This window comes from Propithecus coquereli, unplaced genomic scaffold (assembly GCF_000956105.1).
Source record: "Propithecus coquereli isolate 6110/MARCELLA unplaced genomic scaffold, Pcoq_1.0 Scaffold142, whole genome shotgun sequence".
NCBI lineage: Eukaryota > Metazoa > Chordata > Mammalia > Primates > Indriidae > Propithecus > Propithecus coquereli.
This window is the reverse complement of record NW_012138525.1, coordinates 1267843-1290815: the sequence shown is the minus strand read 5'-3', so window position 1 is coordinate 1290815 and position 22973 is coordinate 1267843. Positions and strand designations below refer to the sequence as shown.

The 22973-nt window shown below is 54.1% G+C and overlaps 1 protein-coding gene across 1 annotated transcript in view; it reads left to right on the top strand.

The window, feature by feature from the left end:
* The window catches only part of LOC105806559 (chromosome unknown open reading frame, human C9orf171), a 124336-nt gene extending 102672 nt beyond the window's left edge, over window positions 1-21664 (top strand). Inside the window, exon 6 of the mRNA XM_012639700.1 lies at window positions 21542-21664. Coding sequence (XP_012495154.1) covers window positions 21542-21664 — 123 coding nt within the window. The remainder of the gene's footprint in view (window positions 1-21541) is intronic.
* The last annotated feature ends 1309 nt before the right edge of the window (window positions 21665-22973 follow it).

Genomic DNA, 22973 nt, shown 5'->3' with positions numbered 1-22973 from the left:
TGAAGGGGCCAGTGCCTTCCTGAGCCTAATGCACTTGAACAAGCTGCTGAGCTTCGCTGGAGAAACCTGCTTTGCTCCCCCGACGCAGCCTCGCAGCTCCTGCCCAAGTGGCCTCCGCCAGCATATGTCAGTGACCATGCGCCCTGCCGCCCGTCAGCCTGCTGCCACCTCACACGCAGCAAATGTCAAGCGAAGAACAGGGCCGAGGGCCGTTCGAGAGCTGGTGGGAGTCAGCCTTAGAGCCCCTCTCACCACCCGGGCCACCCTGACAGCGAGACTCATCTCTGGCTTCTCCGTCTCGCCCTGTGTCCTGCCCTTTCAAACCACAGCCCTGCTCTCTGCTCCTCTCTCTCGCACGCAGCGGACTCCGTCCACGGCCTCTGTCCTGGCCCTGCGGTTGCCTTTCCTCCCTTGCTCCTTTGTGACAGCCCCTGCCATCACGGACACCCACTGCTCCATGGCATGAGCTGCCCCCACGGCCCCTCCCAGCCCCTCGTCTCTGTTTGGAGTCCGAGGCTGTGGACACAGGAGGCTCAGGTCGTCTCCCCGCCTGGCAACACTGACACTCCTGTGCTGGGGGCTCCTGCCGTGTCCCCACAGCGCCTGGCCCAGCGTAGGAACCCAAATGCAGAAATGAACTAAAGTGCTTCTATTTTCAAAACAGGGATCTGACTCAGCTGAGCACGAGTCTCTTCCAGCCCATAGATTGTTCTAAAACACTGTCACGAACAGCAGCAAACCTGTAATAATAACCTCTCGTTGGGCGCCAGGCACCGTGCGAAGCCGTTTGTGCGTGTAACTGCATTGCGTCCTCAGAGCGAGCACCCGACTCCGCTGTAGGGCTGAGAGGCCGGGTTAGCGCCTTCCTCGCCCGGCAAGTGGTGGGGCCTGGAACATGGGGTTGCTGGATGGCAGGGCCCAGCCAGGACGCACGCCCCATCGTGCCACAGAAATAACAAGGAAGATGGTAAAAATGCAAGCCCGGTACTAACTGGGTGTTTGTCATCTTTCCCAAGGATGTTCACAGGATCCTGGCAGTTAAAGCTGCAGGCCTCACCCCCATCCTATAGTCAGGAACCTGAGGCCAGGGACTTCCAGAGCAGGCTCCTCCCCAGGCGCTGCCCTGTACAACCCGGCAGGGACCCTTAGACCCAGAGTGCTGCCGCTATGGATGTCACACTCAGGCCCTCCCTGCCCTGCCAGGAAGTAACGCCAACAAAAGGTATTTACTGAGCCCCTACTATGTGCCAGGCACTGAACAAGCATTATCTCAGCGATCATGGCCCCATTGTACTGATGTAGAAACTGAGGCTCAGAGGGGAAAGAGGTGGATCCCAGATCCATTCCAGCCCCGGGGCGTGCTGCCCTTCCTCCCTTCCAGGCCCCATGTCCAGCCCCCTTCTCACCACCAAAGGGCTCCTTTCTTCCCCATCGAGGCACTTGTCAACTTTGCAATTAATTAATTAACCGGACGATTTTTCACCTTGCCCAGAAAGTGTGAGCCCACAAGGACCATGTCCCCAGAGCCCAGCAGGGTGCCTGGCACAGAGTAGGGGGTTAGTCAATGTCTGTGGAATGAATGAATGAGTGAACCAAAGAATGGACGACCGGTAGAGCCCAGAATGACAGAAGAATTTACAAGCCTTTCGCAGACCCCATGAAAGCCCCTTCCCAACCCGCACACCCAAGCACCCACCACCCCTCCAAGCTGCACAGCGGGTGCGGGCTCAGAGGCCCGGGTAGCTGCCCACAGGCCTGTCACATGCGAAGCCCCGGGAGGGTCTTTGTCTGTGCCTCGTGTGCCACTGATCTGCCGCCCCCACCCCGGCCCCATTATGAAAGGAAAAGCGCTTCCAAAAAAGTTGAACCTGTCACGGTGATGGATAACCTAAATGGACTCTCCCCGCTCACGAACAGATGTCGCCACTGAACTCTGTCAGAAATAATTAAACACCTTTCACACGGAAAAGCAGCAGGCAGGGCGCGGCTTTCTGCACCACTCAGCCAGCCACGAGGGGGCTGCCCCTGCGACAGGGGCCGCGGAGACCCCCACTCCGGCCTGTGCGGACCGCTTACGGAGTCGAGAGCGGAGAGGGACCAGGGAAGGGAGAGGACGCGTCCCTCCGTGTGGGTGCCTCCAGGCAGGCAGGGCCACTGGGCAATGCCTGCACCTCTGTCCGGTCTGTGCCACCAGCAACTGCCACGGGTGTCTGGGATGGGGACGGGGTTGGGGGGTCTCTGGGCCTCAGTTTCCTCATCTGAAATGAGGGGGTAGGACCAGTTCTCGAGGGTCCCTTCTAATTCAAGATTCCGTGATTCTGAGTGCACCGGCCACGGAGCCATGTTGGAGGGAATGGGGGCTCTTGGAGGTGTGGACCCCAAACCCAGAGTGAACTGGCAGGGGGAAGAGCTCAGACCATTCCTCTCGCTCCCATGTGTGCATGAGACGTGGACTCGTTTCCCAGCCCCGGGTTTGGGCCCGTGCTCTCGGTGCCCGGGGCAGGGGGACTCTCTCCTGCCCCTTGGCAAGGTGGGCTGGGGTCTGCAGGGCAGATGGCTCGGCCGGCGGGAAGGGAGGAGGGAAGCTGCGGGGTAAGTCTGCGTGTGCCCGTGACTCCAGGGTCAGCCAGACGGGGCGAGTGGTGATCTCGCCACTCCCTACCTGTCAGGTGGCTCTACCTGTCTAAGACCCACTTCCTGCTCCATAACATGGGCTAACAGTGCTCTCCTGGCAGGGCTGCTGGGAGGATGTGCCGAGCACACGAGTGTACAGCACTTAGCAACGTGCCCGGCCCATGTTAGCCACCCATAAATGGCAGCTGCCGAGAGGGTGGCCGTGGTGGTCGTTCATTCACTCATTCACTCATTCACTCATTCAGAAATCTTTCCCATGAGCACCATCGCGCCAGCCCCTTGTTCTCGGCACCAGTGATGTGGTGGTGAACGAGCCAGACTCAGGTTTTACGGCTGCTGTGGGGCTGCTGGCCACTGGCATGGGGTGAGATGGACAGACAGATGGACAGGTGACTGCACAGGTGGACGGCTAGACGGGGCAGTTTGAAGAAGCCGCACCCCCCGGTGTCCAGTATTCACAGCCTGAAATGGTCGGGAGACACCAACCTTTGCTGGCAGCCCTGAGTTCAGGGGGTGGGACGATTCCCTGAGGATGACCCCGTTACGCACAGTCCTTGTGGACTGGCCCCGCTCACGTGCCTTCTGTGGAAACCTCAGGGTTCCTCCCAGGCAGGTCCAGACCCCCAGCCACCCAGGCCGCCCTCCCCCGGGAGGCTGAGAGGCCCGGCTATGAACAGCAGCCCCTTGCTCTCAGGAGTGACGCTGTCGGAGCCACCTGGTCTACGGCCGCCTAAGCGTGAGCCCTGAGAAGCAGATGGCTCCTCCTTCTGCCCAAAGACCGAGGGGCAAACGCTCCCCAGTGCTTATGGTGCCGCTGGTGACCACGGGGAAAGACTGGATGTCGCCGGTGGAGAGACACGTTGGGGGACTTGGACAGTGAGATATCGTACAGCCACGGAAAACCACGGCTTCGATCTCGCTCACTGACACTGTAATAACCCGTTACTGGGCAAAAGAGTCTGTGCGCGTGACCCCCCCGGTGGCAGCACCCAAGCGTCTTTACTGTCTGCAGGATGGACGCAGACACCGGGGGGGGCCCCGGGTAGTAACAGTGGGGATCTTTGCGGGGTGAGGTCGAGTCTGAGTTTTACTCTCTCCGATGCTCTTCTCTGCGTCGTTGGAATTTTTGCCATGAGTGCACGCAACTTTCGCAAAGCCAGCAAGGCTATTTTAAAGAACATTCCGAAGGGTAGAGATTCTGCTTCCTCCCCAGCTGTTCTTCCCAGTGTTCACCCCCGTCGAGCCCGGTTCTTGCCGAGGCCTCACGAGTCGCTCACTCGCTGCCGGCCCAGCCTGGCTGCTGCGCTCAGTTTCCGGCCAGCGTGAAGGCCAGTGCCGCGCCCAGCAGCCAGGTCTGCTGACGGCCGGAGCCTGCGTCTGCACGGCCAAAGCCACGTTATCATTGGAGACCTAACATCCATTTCATTTTATTTATTTATTTACTTATTTTTGGAGACAGAGTCTCGCTCTCCAACATCCGTTTTAGAAGGGGGTTTGCCCGAGCACACGGGGTCTCCACCCCACCCCCACAGGAGAGAGCCGCGTGTCTCCTCCACGGCCCTGACGCCCACCGACATTACATAGTCATTCGGTCACTAAAGTATGAACAAATCGTCTAGATTTTCATTTGGCTTTTGTTTTCAGCCCCACTGCTTTAGAATAATGGCCCAAGCTATTAAGCTAACCGTTTGATTTACAAGCTCGTGTGCTCCGAATGCTGGGATCAGACTCCTCTCTTTGTGGAAGACTAACCCTGCCTCGGGTCTCCTGGGCCCCTGGCTCCCTAATAGAACAGGAGACGGAGGAAAAAAATATATCAGCAGTCAGCCAAGCAGTGACACCCAGAGATGCAGCTGATTAGCGAAAGCTGCTGAATCTAAGAAAAGGGTTTTCTCTGCCACCTTTAAGCTCTCGTGCAAATCATAGCTGGCTGCAAAGTTAACTCTCTGTTAAACTGCTGGAGCAGGCTCCCTGCCCGGCCACCCTGTGGCCTGCGCCTCTCCGAAGGGCTTGCCCTGCTAAAATGAAGGTGTGTCCGACCCCAAAGTCACATTTTCCAGACCCAAGAGGGACAATGCCAGATCTGCTGCCCCTCCCAAGGGACTCTGCACAGCGATGTATTTTAAGAATCCTGTTGCTCTCTTGCATCAGAATAAGAATCGTCCTATGTCTCCGCGTAGGGCACCAAGTGCAGGAATGGAATCTGTCACACGCGGAAACAGGGCAAGAGGAAGAATGATTCAGAGGCCCTGATGCAGTTGACATTCCTTCCCTAAATACAGACACCCCCGTTATAAATCGATCCGTATGCAGAAGAGCTGACTCGCCGAAGGGATAAAAGCAGCCGCTTCATTGGTTTTACATAATCTGGCACCTCGGAGGTACGGAAATTTTAGGCACCTGCTCACGAGGTGACATTGCTGCTCAAATGCTGGCAAGTCACAAATAGCCAGAGCCAGGGACAAGGGGAAGGAGGCGTGGGTCTGAGGGGATAGCAGCCAAGTTCCCAGAGCAGCACCAGAAGTCTGGGGCATCAAAGGTGGCGTCTCCAGAGGCCAACAGTGAAGAGAGGGCCGGGGGTGGCCCTTCCAGCGGACCCCCTGAATCCTTCCAGTTCCAGGGGATTTTCAGTCCAATTCAGAAGGCTCTCCTCCCCCCCGGGTATGAAAATATTTCAATTTTTGTATTGAACATCAACCAGAAAACAGAGTAAGGCAGCTGGTTTGGGCATCAGTTATATATTTCTAATCTCTGGAGACAGCAAGCATCTGGTGGAATTTGGGGAAGTTGATGAGCCTTTGGGGGTCCCCAATTTCTTCCTTCGGCTTCCAGCTCATCCCCAAGAGAATAAATCCTCAGTGAGCTAAGGAGAATCCCACTGGCTCAGGGAAGAGTTCGGGCCACATCTTCCACCCCTGGAATGACTTCCTCAGCATCTCCTCGAATCCCTTTGGCCCCGGGTTTCTGAGTGTCCCCACTGTCACCGACGCCAACGCGGGTTGTGTGATGGGATGGAAAGCTGCAGGCCCTGGCCGAGGAGCAACATTAGATGGCTTCCTGGGGTAAACTCAGGGCTCATTCAAACTGGACTCTGGCGGAAGTGCAGGTGAAATGCATCGAGACGCCGCAAGCGACACAGGCGACCTCGCTGCTTCCCCTCGGAGACGCGACGTGCCCTGGAATCCGGGAACATGCTGGGGAGGACGTACAGGGGAGGTTTTTCTGGCCTCTTCCCTTCCTCTCCTAGAAGAAGTCCTGGGAAACGATGCCTCAGAATGGTGCAAAAGAAAAAAAACTGGGTAGTTTGACCGGAGGCTGGAAGAGTAGAAGGAAGAAGTTATTCTAAAGGTGGAGTTCCCAGGTGGCAGCAGTGACAACATCCACAGCCCACACACCTCAAGTCCTTCCTAGATGCCAGCCTGCGTGCTTTTGGGAATCACTGCATCTCATGTCTCTACTCTCGATAAGCCCGCGTGGTAGAGCTGAGTATCCCGTCTCTGAGACGAGGAGGCTGAGCTGGAAGGTTAAAGTCACGTGCCTGAGGTTAACAGCTAGCAAGTGGCCGAGCGGGGACTTGGCCCCCGGCTGGCTGCTTCCAGGCCTCAGGCACTGGAATTGCCGATAAATACTAAGGACCTGCAACTGGGGTCAGGGGCCAGGGGCCCAAATACAGGACCTGGGAAGGAAAGCAAAGGGCGGTCAGGAATGAGGCTTTTATGGGTGTCCAGAGGGTCGTGGCCAGCCCTGCTCTGGCTGATTTAAGTCCTTGCAATAAACTAACCTTCCCACTGCCCTGAAAGCCTTTAGACCTTGGTAAAACCTAGAGCATCTTTTAAAGTGTAGTTTGGCCCCAAGGTTAAAGAGGAAAGAGGCCGCTGATGCCGGATTCAGGCTGGCTGGACTAAAAGGGGCAGGCAAGACAGAGCCCAGCAGGAGGGCCGAGGCTGTGGGCTGGGAAGCCACGCAGACCCGCTCCGGGGCCCGGCCTGCATCTGTAAAGTGGGAACGGTGACAGAGAGGGGGCCAGGTGCCTCTGTGTGTGAGGCTCCTGGCACGGGCCTGGATAGGGGAAGGTCACCGAGCAGCAGGCCCCTGGGCTGGGCGAGGCCTGAGTGTCTGCTCCTATAGGGGAGTTGTTCTAAGACTGGGCTGTGTCTGGGGTCCTCTGAGGAGAGGTTTAAAATGCAGACTCTGGGCCTCCACCCAGGATCCTGACCCAGGGGGTCTGGGGCAGACACCAAACCTACATTTTTAGCAAGCAGCTCCCAGGGTCAATGTCAACTCCACTCTTCCACAGTTACGCTTAAAGTATATATTTAGATGCCAGGCGGGTGCACTTTCGTAGTTTGATAGGAAGCACACTGGGCCTTCAAAAGAAAATGGGCCTGTTGGAGACGGGTCCGTCTGTTAAATAGCCCCAACGATTAGGAACCTCTGTCTTGGTCTGCTCGGGCTGCTCTAACAAAATTCCACAGACCGAGTAGCTTCAACAACAGGCATGTGTTTCTCTCAGATCTGGAGGCTGTAAGTCCAGGGTGCCACGCCCAATCCACAGCAAGCTCTTTCTCAAGTTCAGCTGAACCCTGCCCCTCCAACCTTCCACCTCCCGGTTCTGCTTCTCACTTCTGGAGCCCCGTGGAGTCCCCTGCTCTTCCTTCTCCTTGACAGCCCTGCAAGTTCCCGAAGTCAGATCCTGTTTCCTCGTAGGTGGCCGGGCTCCTGACTGTCTCTGAGAGCAGAGTTCTGAAGGGCGGAAGGCAGAGCCCGGTGCCACAGGGACAGCCGACGGCCCAGGTGCCGGGACCTCTGCCGGCCCCCACTTGTCCACAGTTACAGGACACCTGTCAGTCTGAACTGCATTTGTACATATTTTCAAACAAAACTGTGCTTGACGATGCCATCGTGCCACTTGAATCACTTAGTATAAAAACCTGTGTAACAATTCCTTGCTGGAGGGCAATTTCAGGAGAAAGTTGCAGTCAGACTTGTGTACCACTAATAGCAGTAATAACAGTACGAGTTACCATGTCTGGAACACCTGCCGCGTGTGCCAGGCACCGTGCCAGGGCCTTGGCAATGACCCCGTGGGACGGGTAGGGGGCCCTTGCTTCGCAGGTGAGAAGCTGAGGCCCCTGGTCACTCGGCTAGAGAGTGATGACCCTGCCGTGCGACTGTTGTCCCTTCCGCTGAGGAAAAGACACAGCCGACGTGATGGAACGAGCTCCTTTTTGCCTCGTGCAGCAGAAACTGAGCAAGAGTTAGAATCTGTTCCACTCAGGGGCCCAGGAGTCTCTACGCTTTTCTTCAGCCTCTGCTTTGTGCAGCCCTTAAACATCTCATTTCACATCGTGTGCAATTCACTGGACGCCTTCAAATCACTTGGAAGCAGACAGGGTACAAATGTTGGAGAAAATAAAACACCTCTTCTACTTAGAGTTTAAGCTGAGCAAAGCAGACGGACGGGGTCTTCAGGACGCTTGGATCTCAGGTGCATTTGCAGGGGCTCTGTCGTCTCATCCCAGGCTGCTAACCCCTTCGTCTGTCCACCCACCCGTCCTCAGCCCTCTGTCCATCTGTCTGCTCATCCAGCCACCAGCCAAGGCTTTCGGGTTCGTTGAGTGTCTACTGGGTGCCTCTTACACTAGATGACCCCGAGGCCTTTGGAGGTCTCCTGTCTGCTGATGTTTCCCTAGAACAATGCCCAGAACGTGGCGTTAACATCCTCGCTGACTGAGCACACTTCACTCTAATAGTGCTGCTTGTGACCTGACAGGCTCAGCCTCGTCAACCACAGAAAGGTTCTGTTCCTTCTAAAAAGATACCAGAAAAAATTCTTCCTGCTTCTTATTCCAATAAGATAAAAGGGGAATAACAACACTAAGCCCCACTGGGCTGTGCTCTCCACCCCAATGGGCTGAGGACACCAGACATCTGAGCGTGTCCCGGCTTCCCTGGCAGGAACAGGCGTGGCTCCGCAGCCCATGTGAATAAGCGATAAGGTGCTGACGGGCACCATGTGGACAGCCAGTAAAGGACTTGATTTGCAAACGAGCACAAAATCAAAGACTGTCCGCCGAGGAACCACGTGCCTGCATAACCACCTTGCGCTACCTGAGAAAGCATCGTCAGGTAAATTTCCAGAGAAAGTAATTAAGGAAGCCCCATTGTCTAAATTCTGCAGCAAAATTCGGAGCTCTGGAATTTGGCACTCACCAGGGATCTGGTGTCTCCTCCCAGCCTGATCCTTCATCAAAACGAACAGTGCAGGCTGACAAGGGGATCAGCTGGCGCGTCCCCCGCCCCTGCCCTAACGTGCCCCTCCAGCACTGTGTGTCCTGCATGCGTTGTCTTGTCAAAGAAGCAGTAAACAGCAAATAAGGTCGCCGCTTCTTGTGATGAGGGTGAGATTAATACACACGTACACAGGCCCAAGATCTGGCAAGAGCCAATTAATATTTATCAAGTACCCATGGCGCACACGATACCGAGAATCAACATGCAAAATGTACAGTCTCTGGCATCAGGGAGTCTACACCCGGATTCACACACGGGTTCTACACGCAGGTAGATGCTCCGTGTGCTTGGAAGCACCTGCCCTGGTGGGAGCATCTACACGAGCAGCTTCTTCCTACTGAGGCAACGCCAGATTCTCACCCAGGCGTCGGGGGACGCTGCTGAGACACCAGCCCAAATCGCTAGGGGCCATCCCATTTGTGAAGCCTCCTCCAAAGGGTCCCATTAACATAATCCCTTCACTAACTCCTTAGCTCTCACTGGAGCTTCAAATGAAAGAAAAAGCCCTGCTCTCCATTGAACATCAGAGCCCGCTCTGACTTCCCATCTCCTGCTATTTCTAAGAGGGGTGGGCTGGAGCTGGGGCGCCCGCTGGAGGAGCCCTCGGTCCGTGTGCAGGCTGAGCCCCTCCAGCCAGACGCCTCGGGGCCCCCTCCCAGATGCACAGAGCCGAGCAGACTCCTATCATCTGGGCTCCAAAAAGAAAAGGGCGAACCCCCCTTCCTGGCGGCTCAGCTTGTCACGCATTTGTTGACAAGCCCATTGAAAACAGACCTCACTGCCGCTGTGAAGTTCGCTCCGTCTCCCATTCACTCCTTTCTCAGACAGTTTTTGAAAGGCGAAAAGTCTGGAAAACACACACGCTCTCCCACCCCACCCCCGACGCCCCTTCACAGAGGGAGAGAGAGCCGAGCCTCCTCACCTGGCCCCACGGTGCACCGCCTCCAATTAAATCAAAATGGTTTGTTTTTAATGGTCTTTTACACTGACAAGTGGGCGATCATTTCGGGCCCAGCAGCTGTCAGGCAACTGAGGCAAATCCTCCGTTGATAATGCCCAACGCTTCCAATTAGGAGCCGCGGCCGCTCCTGGCGCGCTAACGATTCCCCAGCCATCCCCCAGGCCCCTTTGGCGCTGGCTGTTTCTTCTCGCCTGCTCCGCCGCAAATTACTGACACAAAACGGAAGGCCCCGCGTCTCCTCCGCCACGCCAGGCCCGGGCCCTGTTGGGTTTAATGAGCCGATGGAAGTTTCGTGGCTCCGGCGCTAAATTCTTTTCTTGTTTGACAGCTGCTCGGCTAAGGCGAGTGTTGACCTTATAAAAGATTTAGTGTTTCTCATTATTTTCTGTCAAGCTTCACAAGTGATGGCTCGGCGGTTATCATTTGCATCCCGGGGTGTGCGTGGCGTGCAAGCGCGTGTGCGCGCGTGTGCGCTGTGTTGGACGGGGGCTCCGGGGTGGAGACGGGGAAATGGGCAGGGGTCTCTCTCCCTCTGGTATTGGGCCTCTGCACCACAGCTTCCAGGGTGACGTTCGTCCTGGGCTGCGGTTTCAAAGAGAGGCCAAGTTGCGAGGCCAAGATGGTGGGCGGTGCGACGGCTTCCAGGCCTCCCTCTGGAGCTGGAGCCGTCGGGGGCGCAGGAGAGAGCCCAGTGCCCCGAGTTTGGTCAACTCCCACAGCCCACCGGACCACCGCTCGGGCAAGAGGACAGTCTGCACCAGGCTCGGTGCTGAGGACAGTTTTAGGGCCACAGCCAAGATTTCATCGGGAGGAGCTCACTCTTTCCTTGCAGGGCCCGGCTAAGGCCGCCCCCCAAAAGCTTCCTCCCTCTGCTCTGCACCCTCTTTAAGGACGTAATGGTTTTGAAAAGCAGAACGTTTTTTTTTTTAAGTGACATGCATTATCCTCCCCGAGGTGACTCTGGGAGCACGTGTTAGTCCTATTTTGTTCGGTGCCCGTGCCAAATTGAGTCTGCTCTGTAACTAACAAGCTCCAGGGTGTCCACTCGGCGCCTTTGCCAGCCGCCGCTGGCCTCCCCATCTCTTTTCTTTCCATCTCCCCTGGCTCCTACCTACCCACTGGGCATCCCAGGCACAGGTGACCTGCGGTTGCACGAAGAGGGAGAGGGAGTCGAGGGCAGAGGAACGTGTGGATGTCTCTCCCTGGGGTCGGGTGCATCATCGTTACCATGGGAGACTCTATTTTGATCTCTCAGAGCAAACTCATGGCACCGTCTCCCTCCTGTGCCCGTGGCAGACCTTGCCAATCAACCGTTGCGTACCTTTCTTCGCGAGCCTAAATTCAGCCTTAGAATGGTTTGTAACGGAATTGCAGCCATCAGCCATGTCAGTCTAGTGGAGCCGATACATGAAACGAAATGTCACCTCCTCACCATCCCTGCCTTGGAGGGGCCATGTAAGTGACTTGCTAAGTATTCTTAAAATTCTTCTTGTTTTTATGCTGCATTAAAATGATATTTATGTAAAAGGAAATAAAATATAGCCCACTATAGAAAAATAGATAAATTGGACTTTATCAAAATTAAAAACTTTTATACTTCAAATGATACTATCAAGAAAGTGAAAAGACAACCCACAGAACGGGAGAAAATATTTGCAAATCACGTATCAGACAAGGGACTTGTATCTATGAATATATATATTACTCTTACAACTCAGCAATAAAAAGATAAATAACTCAATTTAAAAATGGGCAAGGGATATGAATAAACATTTCTCCAAAGCTGATATACAAATAAACACATAAAAAGATGTTCAACATCATTAGCCATCAGGGAAGCGAAAATCAAAATCACAATGAGATATGACTTTGTACCCACGAGGATGGCCATAATAATAATGACAGACAGTAACAAGTGTCGGCGAGGATTGAACAAATTGAACACTTGTACATTGCTGGTGGGAATAAATAATGGGGCAGCCACTTTGCAAAACACTCTGCAGTTCTCCAAAAGGCTAAATAAACATAGAGTTTCCATGCGACTCAGCAATTCCACTCTTAGATATTATCTCCCCAAGAGAAATGAAAATATACATCCACACAAAAACAGGTACATGAACATTCCTAGCAGGATTATTCATACTGGTCAAAAATCAGAAACAATTTAAATGTCCATCCACTGATGAATGGGTAACAAAATGTGGTCTGTCCATGCAGTGGAATATTATTTAGCCGTGGAAAGGAACTAAATGCTGTTGTATAGGCTACCACCTGCAGGAGCCCAGAAAACATTATGCTGAGTGAAAACAACCAGACACAAAAGCCCATACGTCGTACGATTCCATTATACGAAACGTCAAAAATAGGCAAATGCACACAAATAGGAAGTTAAAGATGAGTGGTTGCCAGAGGCTAGGGGAGGAAGAGGGGCTGACTGCTAACGGGCATGAGGTTTCTTTTTGGGGCCATGAAAATGTTCTAAACTTAGATTGTGGTGGTGGTTGTACAATGCTATGAACACACTAAAATCATTGATTTATACACTTTAAACAGGTGAATTTTATGGTATATGAATTATTTGTCAATAAAATTGCTTTTTAAAAAAGCCAAGCCACTTGGAAAAGAACTAGCCCACTTGAATTAGATGAGTGATCACTGCCCGGATTCTGTCTTGGAGGCTGGAGCAGGGTGACAATTGGCCACCATGATACAGGCTCGGATGATGATGGAGGGTCTGGTGTGTCGTCACCCCGCCCCCATTATCCACTCTGATTCTCGTTCACCTGAAACCTCTTGAACTTAGAAGCTGAAGCGGCCGCGACGCCCTGACCTGGAGGCGGTGGGACGATCAGACGCACACCCCGCCTTGGGACTGGTGTGACCCTGTTATTTTTCTCCTGGCATCTAGCAAACAGCTTCACTGTTCAATTTTGATTTCAACCACTACTGACTGGCCTTAGCTAATCTACGGGAATGATCTGGAGATATTGGTACAGCTTCTGGAAATAGCAAATTGATTCCTATTTTCAAAGGCACGAATGCCTACCTTTTCTTCTGCCCCAGCAAGCCCCACAGGCCCTGCAGTGAGTGAAGCACGAACCTGGGCTCCTGTCCTGGCTTTGTCGCTTAGGAGCTTAGCCGCCGGGGCTCCTTGGGCCAGTGTCCTAACCTTCCTGAGCCTCAGCTCCTCTCCAGTGAGGAGCCCCCTCCCCGACCCTGGAAGGCCGCGGCCCTCCCCATTCACCGACGCGGTTTGCCAAGGCTGGTGCAAGTGCCAGCTGAGAACCCACGTTGGACCTTGCGGGGAGGCAGGAAGTTCGTTGTCTGAGCTGGAGTCTGGATGTTCCTTGAAATCTCAGCATGTGTCAGCAGGGAGGGTCAGGCCCTGCGTCCTTGTTCCGTCTATTTTTGGACCACAGAGGAATTGGAGCCAGCAGCAGAATAACAATTTAGGGAACCAGATGTCTCCGGAGAGCTTGTTACCCTTGTTAATTACTTAAACCGCAACCTGCCACATCAGAGCGGAGCGCCCGGCCTGGGCGCCGCCGATGTCTCGTGTTCCACCAGGGCCTCCGACCTCCGGCTGCCCCGAACTTGACAGGAATTACTGACCTGGGACTGCTCCATAATTTCCAAGCGCCTCTCATTAGAGGAGACAGACTCTCAATCTTTTACAGCAAAATTTCTCTTCCAGTCACCTGAGCAATTGTCATTAAAAAAAAAACTAAAAGCTCTATGGCTGTCATTTTTTTCTTAGCTCTCTCGCAGATTTCTTTTTGTTGTTGTTTTTAATCTGGTCATTTTTTCTCAAATCCTCCCTTTTGCCTTCTTGGTCCCCACACCTGGCACCAGGAAGCTTGGTGTCCAGCCGGGGGACCAGAGTGTGGCTGAAGAGTGGTGACCAGCATCCGCTGGCCCAGCTGCCGCGCTGGGGTCGGGTCCGAGGCCACGACTCACACACATGCTCGAACAATCCGGGCAATCATCTTCTATGTTCTAAGCTTTTCTTACAAATGGAATCATGCTCATGTACCATTCTGTAAGTTTTCTGTAACTTTTCTTCACGAAACACTGGGTTTTTGAGATCGCCGTGTGTTGGTTCGGAGAGATCCGGAGCAGTGCCGTCCGCCAGCACTCGCTGATGGAATGTTCTACATCCACCCTGTTCGCTGCAGTGGCCGCTGGCCACGAGCGCCTATCGAGCACTTGGAACGTGGGTGGTGTGAGGGACTGAAGTTGTAATTTTATTTAGTTTTAGTTCATTGAAATGTAAATGGCCACGTGTGGCTGGGGGCCACCATGTTGGACAGTGGCTCCCGGAGCGTTCATTCCAGCCGACGCGGAGTATCCGCCCTGTGGGTTTGTCACCTTCGACCGTCCAGACCCCAGTGTCGGACATGCAGTTGTTTCCAGCGTTTATCGTCGTGTTACTATCATAAGCTTCCTCAAACACATCTCTTAGTGGATATTTCGGAAAGTTTCTCCAGGGTGTCTATACAAACCTGGACTCGTTGGTTCGCAGAGCGTGCACACGTCCCGCCTTTCTCGCTAACGCCAAACCCCCCTCCTAGCGGTTGTACCAACCAACCCCTTCGCAGTAGTGTGTGATGTCTCCAGTTCCTGATGTCAGACTTATTACTGTTAATACCAACCTGATGGGCATGGAATGGTATTTTCTTGCTTAATGTGCTATTCCCTGATTACACATTAGGTTGAGCATCTTTTCCCCTTTGTTGGGCATTCAGATTTCCCCTCTGTGAACTGCCTGTTCGTGCCTTCTGCCTGTTTGTCGCTGCGGGACCCCGCACCACTTCCCCTGCCCGGCTCTGCCATAGCTCCGAGTTTCTGCTTACATGTCATTTCTTCAGGGAGGCCTTCTCTGGCCGTCAGACAGGGTTTGAGTCTCTGTGTTACAAACTCTTATGGAATCTGGTATTCTCTTAATGTTAGCATAACTCTAATTGAATAATTAGTTGTGTCATTATATTTTTATTACCAGTCTCCCGGCCCCATGTCAGCAGCAGCCTTCTAAATTCTCACCGTGTCTTGGGCCCTAGCACTGTGTCTGGCACACAGTGGATGGCCCATAAATGTGCATTGAGTGAAATAATGAACGCACACAGCTTTAGCAAGAGCGAGACCCCATCTCTACCAAAAATAGAAAAAATTAGCCGGGCGTGGTGGCGCATGCCCATAGCCCCACCTACTCGGGAGGCTGAGGCAGGAGGATCACTTGAGCCCAGGAGTTTGAGCTTGCAGTGAACAGTGACCACGCCACTGCACTCTAGCCAGGGCGTCAGAGCAAGACACTGTCGCAAAAACAAATAAATAAGTAAATAAAATAAAAAATAATGAACCCATAAATAAAAGGGCAAGGGCCACATCTTATCCTCTACCCCAGGTCATGTGGACGCCTTCTTTATGACGGCGCCAGTTCATTCCACATGGGGATTTTCTGTTGAAAGTGGAACAGACTTTCCATGCAAGAGTACAAAGCAAGATCTCAAGAAATAACAAAGGGTCTGATTCGTGCAGATTACTTTGGCACCAAAGAAACCGAATTAGGAATCAGTACCAAACCTGACTGATAAAATTTTATGGAAATTTAAAAGCATACTTATAAATAATTTAGGGATCAAAGGAAAAATGCAAACAGAAATTAGATTAAAAGAGACTGAGCAAAAATGTAGTCAAAACTTGTGAGATGAGCTGGAAGAGGTTAGAGGGAAACAGTTGCTCATGCTAGGTTATATAAATGCAAATATTAGGAGAGAAGAAGGATGAAGAGGTAATTAGTGAAGCCAACAACTCTAGATGCTAGAAAATGAACAGTAGAGTAAACTCAAAGAAAGCGGGAAAAGGTAATAACAACGTTAAGAGCAAAATTAGGGAAATGTTAAAGGAACAATTAAGGGTATCAGTCAAATGAAAGATGAGCTCATTGAAAGTGGGGTCCCAGGTGCAGGGGCAAAGGGAGACCATGGAGCCGGTGGGGGGGGCGGTGCAAGGTGTGAACTGACTCATGGGAGACCTGGGAGAGTCGCTTCCCACCTGTGGGCCTCGGATTTTCCATCTGTGGTGTGGGAGAGTTGGATTCGGGGATCCCTAAGGTCCCTTCCAACCCTAATTCTTTGGGAATCTTTTATTCCAATCCAGTTGGGACAGGTAGAGGATGTGGCCCAGGAGGAGACCCTGACTCCCCAGGAGCATCGAGTACAAATCTCTTCTAAGACCTGGTGGCTGCTCACTCATCGCCCTGCTGCCGTCCTGCGTCCCAGCTCTGGGGCTGCTCTCGCTCCCTAGACCTCACCCAATTCCTCCCGCCTCGGGGCTCTGGCAGATCTCCACTGCCTGGGACACCTCCCCTTCCTTTTCCCCTGGAGAGACCTTCCCGACCCCCAGATGGAGTTAGGGTTCCAAGTCCACAACCTTATAAAATAGCTCTGGTCTACTTGTCATTAAACAACCGTGTGTGTGGTGCCTTTAGTGACTGTCTCCCTTGACATCTTGCCGGGTCCATGTGAGCAAGGGCCTGGCCTGTGTTCGTCGCCAGTGTATTTCCAGGGCATTGCACAGCGGTGGCACTCGGTCTCATTTGTGCAATGCTATTTAGATTTTGCAATGCTCCAAATTCAAACGAGACCCGCACCTTTGCCAACCAAGGTGAAGCTGCCCCGCCCGACCGGCTCCCAGGGCTGCTGGCAGGAGGTGGCACCCGACTCTTATTTACCTGCGTTGACCTTAGAGCGGCTCAGAGCTCCATTCAGCAAAGCTGTCTCCTGCCAAAGCCGTGACAATTTCTTAGCTCCAGGCGGAGACAGACCACAGATGGCTTAATTTAGAAGCATCTCAGAAGGAGTTTCTTGCTCCATAGCTCTTCAGCCTTTGACTCCGGGGGTCTGCGGGGTCGTGACCACACAGGGGCTTGAGGCCTGACGTGTAATGAGGCTCATCTGCGGCTGAGCTGCTCTTGCAGGAGGGGGAGTGAGCATGTGGGACGGGGACGACCTCGCAGGCGCTGACTTCCTTTCCCTCACTCACAGCATTTACTGGCAGACAATGGAGCTCCTCCGGAGAGCCTGGGACCTCAAGTCCCGCAGCCCTGGGTTCAGTCCCCGAAACCCTGGGCAAGTGACTTAACCTTCCGGGACCTCCACTTTCCCATCTGTAAAATGGAGACAGTGACGGTGCCGACCTCACTGGGGCATTCCGGGCTTGTGTGAAGTCAACGCGCAGCACCTGGCAAATAGCAAGGCTGTGCTTATTCCCACGCTGCCGTTGATGAGAAGGGGCCGAACACGCCAGTTCTGGGCCTTCGGGACTAATTTTGCAGACTGGCGCCCAGCTATGTGGCCTTGCGAGGACTGGAACTCCCCTCTCCGTTTTTTGGTTTGGGATTTGGGGACGTCGAGGGTGCAGAATAGGCCCGATCTCCCTTCTCTTTCTAAAGGCCCCTCCCACCGGGCGGAAGCTTTTGCTCGCGTTCCCGTTCAGGAGTCTGCAGGCCCAGGCGCCGGAGCATCCCCGCTGGTGTCCACCTCCACGCTCGGCGCCTGGCCGGCCCGGGGGCACGGCCCCCGCCTCTGCTGACGCCACTTCCCCTCAGCCCCCACCTCCCCCATCTCCATCCTTCCCGGGCAGTTCAAGTCCCACCTGGCCCAAGGAGCTGGACCACCTGAGGCCACTTTGTTCCTTCATCATTCATTCACTCATTCACTCGTTTGTTCACCCGGCCGACCTTGATCCAACGCTTCTCAAATGCCGGGCACCATGGGTCCCTCCGGGGACGGGCCAGGAGCAGACTCTGCCTCACAGAGGCTGGGCGCTTGCTTGAGTGCCCCTCTTGGATGAGAAAACTCCATGGGATTCCACTCGGAATGGGAATTCCTCAGTGGCAGAGACCGCAGGCGACAGGCTTTCTGTCTCCCGCAGTGTCGGCCCACAGTGGGTGCCAGCGGTGAATGGCCAGTCACCGGAGAGAGGCTCTCACGCCCAACACGCCCCTTAGAAGACCAAGGGGGAAACGGAACTTGGATTTCTGAAGTGCAAGGGGTGCATGCTCAGCAGTCCCTGGCACACAGTAGGTGCTTGATCAGTGTTTTTTAGATAGATGGGTGAATGCGTGTTTCTGCCTTGGCGAAGTTTCTAAGTAAATGGAGATTGCAAAAAAAGAAAATTTCTAATCAGGCTTCTCTTTTGTCCATGGGTGGTCAAGGGCTTCCATCCTCCCCCCTCCTCCTTGCGAGATGAGATGTGTGAGCCTAGGACCCCTCCGCAGCAGCGCTGCCCACCACCCTGCACGCCCATCTGCCCAGGGCATGCTCGAGGGCTGTATTAGTGTCCTGAGCTGCTGTAACAAACTGTCACAAACTCGGTGGCTTAAAGCAATAGAGGTTTATTCCCTCACAATTCTGGGGGCCAGAAATCCGAAATCAAGGTGTAGGCAGGGCCACGCTTCCTCCGAGGGCTCGTGGGGAGGGTCCCTCTCCCCCCTTCCAGCTTCTGCCGCCTCCCGGTGCTCCTCGGCTGTGGCTGCGTCACTCCGGTCTCTGCCTCGTCTTCACGTGGCTGCCCCTCTGTGTCTTCTGTCCCTTATGAAGTGCTTGTGATCGGATCAGGGCCCCCGTGACTGAATCAGGATGATCTCCTCTCCAGATCCTTAATTACATCTGCAAAGACCCTTTTCCCAAGTAAGGTCGTGTTCACAGTTCTAAGGTGAGGACATGGACATATATTTGGGGGTCACGGCTCAACCTACTATTAACACAATGGCCGAAGAGGGGTGTATGGAGATGGCTGAGATGTGGCTGCAGAGCCACACTTCCCTGTGGAGAGCCTGGAGCTCGGAGGAGGCGCAGAGACGAGCATGGTGGTGGCTGGGGCGTGGGGGCGGGGAAGGTGGGCGGCTGTTGTGCTGAGCATGAAGTTTCAGTTACGCAAAATGAGTGAGTTCTTCACTGTGCCTACAGCTAACAATAGTGCATACACCGTTTCGTGCACTAAACAATTTGCGAGGAGGGTAGATCTCATGTTACGGGTTCTCACCAAAAACAAAAACAAAAAAACCGACAGGGCAGAGGAAACTTTTGAAGGGATGGATATTTTTGTCACCTTGAATGTGGTGATGGGTTCGTGGGTGTTTGAGTATTTCCAAACTCATCAAACTGTATCCATTAAAATGTGTGCAGGCTTTGTTTCTCCATTATCTCTCAATAAGGCTGCTAAAAATATTTTTTTAAAAAGGAAGATTATAATAGCAGTGATATTGTAACAATATAGAAAGTTATTTTCACATAATGTTAAACATTTTGCAAGACTAAATTATTGTTATTACTAGTGTGAAAAACATGCATATGACTAAAATGCCTGTGTTCTAAAACACAAACAAACAAACAAACAAAAAGACACTACTGGTGACCGGCCACCAGAAATAGCACTATTGCCGATCTGAATGTCACTCAAGACCACGGAGACCTGAGGCCCAGGCTGGCTGGCGCTGGGACCCTGGTGCCCTGGGCTCCCTCAGCATCTCCAGCTGCCCTGGGGGGTGTGAAAGTCACTTGCCAGAGGGCGCAGAAAGGTGTCCCCTGGAAGCCCTTTGTTTACGGGCTCTTTGCTACCTGCTCATTGCACAGGGTCAATCTTCTCTACAACTTCAGTGAGGCCACCTGGGGACTTTCCTGAAACGTGGGATTGAGCCAAGAATAAGATCACGGTGTGACTGAGCACAGCGAGAAGAGCCCCTGCATTTAGCCCTGGGTCCGGTGGGCGTCAGGTGCCTGTTAAGGGCCCGCCCCGGTGGGCTCAGTGGCTTTAGGGTTGGGCTCTGGGGCCTCCCTGGGTGACCAGAGCCCCAAGGTAATTCTGGTGACCCAAAAAGTCCCACCCCTGAGGCTGGGGCTGAGGCTGGGTAATGTTGGCACAGAGGGTCCACAGGGGGACTCTCGAAGGGCCCGTGAACCTCCTGAAATGACCTGCACCGACCGTTCTATAAGAACGTGGGGGTGTTTTCCTCCCAGAGGAAGAGAGTCCAGGACTGTCCCCAGAGTCCCAGAGTCTACGTCCCCTGGGAGTAAAGAAGGTGGCCGTGCTGGAATACTGAATCTGCTCATCGCCTGTGGTTGTTACGGGTTTCTGACAAGCTTCCACAGCCCCTGCCTCCTCTTCACCTCAGGGAGTGAGGTGCGGGGAGCACCCTGCACACAGCTGAGCGGCAGCCGTGGTGGAATGTTCCAGAAAGAGTCCAGAACTTAGAGCTCAGAGGGTGGCCGTCCTAAAGCAGAGTGTCTCTGCCACCCATCCCCCCTGGGGCCAACCCTGAACCGAACTCTGCTCTGGGCCTCAGCTTCCTCATCTGTAAAAGGACAAACACAACCCAGGCAGGTCCACTGGGCCCCAAGCAGAGACTTTCCCCCACGAGTTCCTCCTTGTCTTTCCTCGACTAATATCTCCTCCCTTCCCCAGCTTGCTTTTCTCACCTTTCGTCACCCTAAGGCTGCCTACCGCACCGTGGGCTCAGCTGACCACTCCCAGGTGGCCCACCCTGGTCTGGATCTCTCGGGATGGGTCCTGCTCTATCCTGAAGCCACTGAGAGCCTCCGGCTGCTCTGCAAATCCAAACGGAACCTGCCCTGGCCTCCGCCTCGCCCGCCCAGTCCCCTCCTGAACCCTCACAGAGCCCCAGGGCCAGTGTACACGCTGCCCCCTGCCGGGGAAACCCCTGCTCACCCTTCGAGACTCCCTGCACCCACCTCTGCCCTATGTCCTCACCGCACACTCCTGGCCCCCTGGCAATTGTTGGGAAACGGGACGAAAGGCTCCCGATGGCAGAGCCGAGTCTCTGCAGTTCACTGCTGTCTCCCCCGTGCCTGACACAGAGTTGGGCTCAGTAAACGTGCGGACGGAAGGATGGATGGATGGACGGATGGATGCAGCGACGGGCGAGTGAGCCAAATCTCTCTACCCTGTGCCTCCCTTAGGCTCCCTAAAGGGGATATGCCCAGTTAGGAGGATGTGGCCCTCAGGTACTGAGTTGGAGGTGATGTAGCGGACACAGTGGTCACCAGGAGACAGGAGGAGGCTTTGCCCACCTCCATTTCCTGAGAAGGAGGGGCAGGCTGAGACACTGACCACGTCGAATCTTAACTGAAGAGGCTTCCACTCCTTGGAGCTGTCTCCTCGAACATTTTTGTTTCTGTTTTGCTTTCTGGAAGGGCGAGGTGATGTGTTCTTGAGCTCTGGTTCTGGTACTGTGGAGGGCTGGCACCTTGACCCCTACAGGGCTGCCACTGGGCCGGAGGGCAGTGACAGACAGGGCCAGTAGTTCCCCCAGGAGAAGGCGCCTTGTTAGGGTGTTTGAGTGGTGTGTGAAAGATGGCGCTGGCCACCAGGTCCCACGGCGCGGTGATCTGGTCACTGCTGGGTGACAGCTGCTCAGCACACATCTTCCTTCCGTAGCCACGAGCGGGGCAGAAGGAAGGACAGGCCCAGGCCGCCCACCCCGCTCAGCACCAGGAAGCTCACGCATTCACTGTCACTTCCTGCCCTCTTAACGCCATTTTTATTAAGCCTCTGAGTGTGAAATGGGGGCGGGTAAGGGGCGAGCGCCACGGAAGACCTGGCTCACCCTCCTGCTCTGCGCTCTGTCCACAGGTGGGCCGGCATCTCGATACGTTCCCCACCGAGGCAGATCGCCAGAGGGCGTTCAAAGCCCACCGGGAAGAGCACGCCGTGCGCCAGGGCACCCTGCGGATGGGCAACTACACCCACCCCTAGCCCCTCACCCCCCACGGGAAGCCTTCTTGACGCAGTAGAAGATTCCCTGAAGGACTCTCCTTTCTTGCCCCAGCTCCTGCACCACTCCTTGTTCACGCAGGAGCTGCTGCTGCGAGGAGCTCAGATTCAGGTCTTAGGTTAATTATTTTTGGTTAAGAGCCTCCCTTTTTAGGTTAGCCAACACTAGTCTTGCCGTGGCCCCAGTGACCCTCCCTGGGGATTCCTCCCCCTCCTCCTCCTCCGGCAGCCTCACCTGCCTCTCTTCTCAAGCCCACAGCTGACAAGATAAACCCGAATTACATGGCAGTTTGTTAGACTCCAGGCTCAGGGTCGATTCCACGGCTCTGCCCATTAAGTGTTAAGAACAACCCGTGTATTTCCTGCAGAAAGTGTGACAGTGACATGCTTTGAAAGCCCTCGTTTTATATTCCAAACATGAGTTTTAATTGCTCTTTTTGGGATGCCTGATGTCTCACCATGGCAGTATTGTCTCTCTGGGACCCCTGACAGCAGGAAGAGCCAATGGTTCATTACTCAGGCCTGTCCCCCTTCCTCAGCGCAGTGGCCCTGTCAATCTCCACAGAGGTAGACTCAGGATGGTCAGCCTGTCCCCAGGGAGAGAGCCTTCGGGCGACGGGCAGACTAAGCTACACACATGCAGAACTTCCCGGCCAGACTCCTGTGAGCTTCCTCACTCCGTCTTCCTATGCGTTGTTCTTTGGCTTCCCACAAATTGTATGCTGGTCTATTTTAAATTTAAAATGCTATTTGTCTCCCTCCTTTTGTGTCTTTATTTGAAAACCAGTAAACCCATAACTGGTGAATGAACCAACCTAAGATTCATCGGACGACAGTGCTACCTCGCGGAAACTTTTCAAGGTAGCCGGGAACCTCCAAGGCATCCTAACAATGCCCTTTCTGAGGGAGGCAAAACCTCAGCTTTTAAATTCCAGTTCTCGTCTGAGGATTGCCAAATGTTGATCTTCAGCCTGGCACTCTCCCCCGAACTCCGGGTTCCTTCATCCAACAACTGCTCTCGCGGATTCTCCGCTCGGGCCCTGGTGTTCATCTCTAACCAACATGGCCAAGACAAACTGACTTTTCCACCCAGCGAGCTTCTCCCTCCATCTTTCCCATTTCGTAAATGAGACCACCGTCCACCCAGCCGCTGGGGCCAAAAACCCTCACTACTCCATTTCCTCCATCTCTCGCATCTAGTCCAGCAACAAGCCTGCCAGCGTTACTTCGGAAAACACGCCCGGATCCATCCACTCCCGCGGCCCAAGCCCGCGCCCTTGCCATCTCTCCG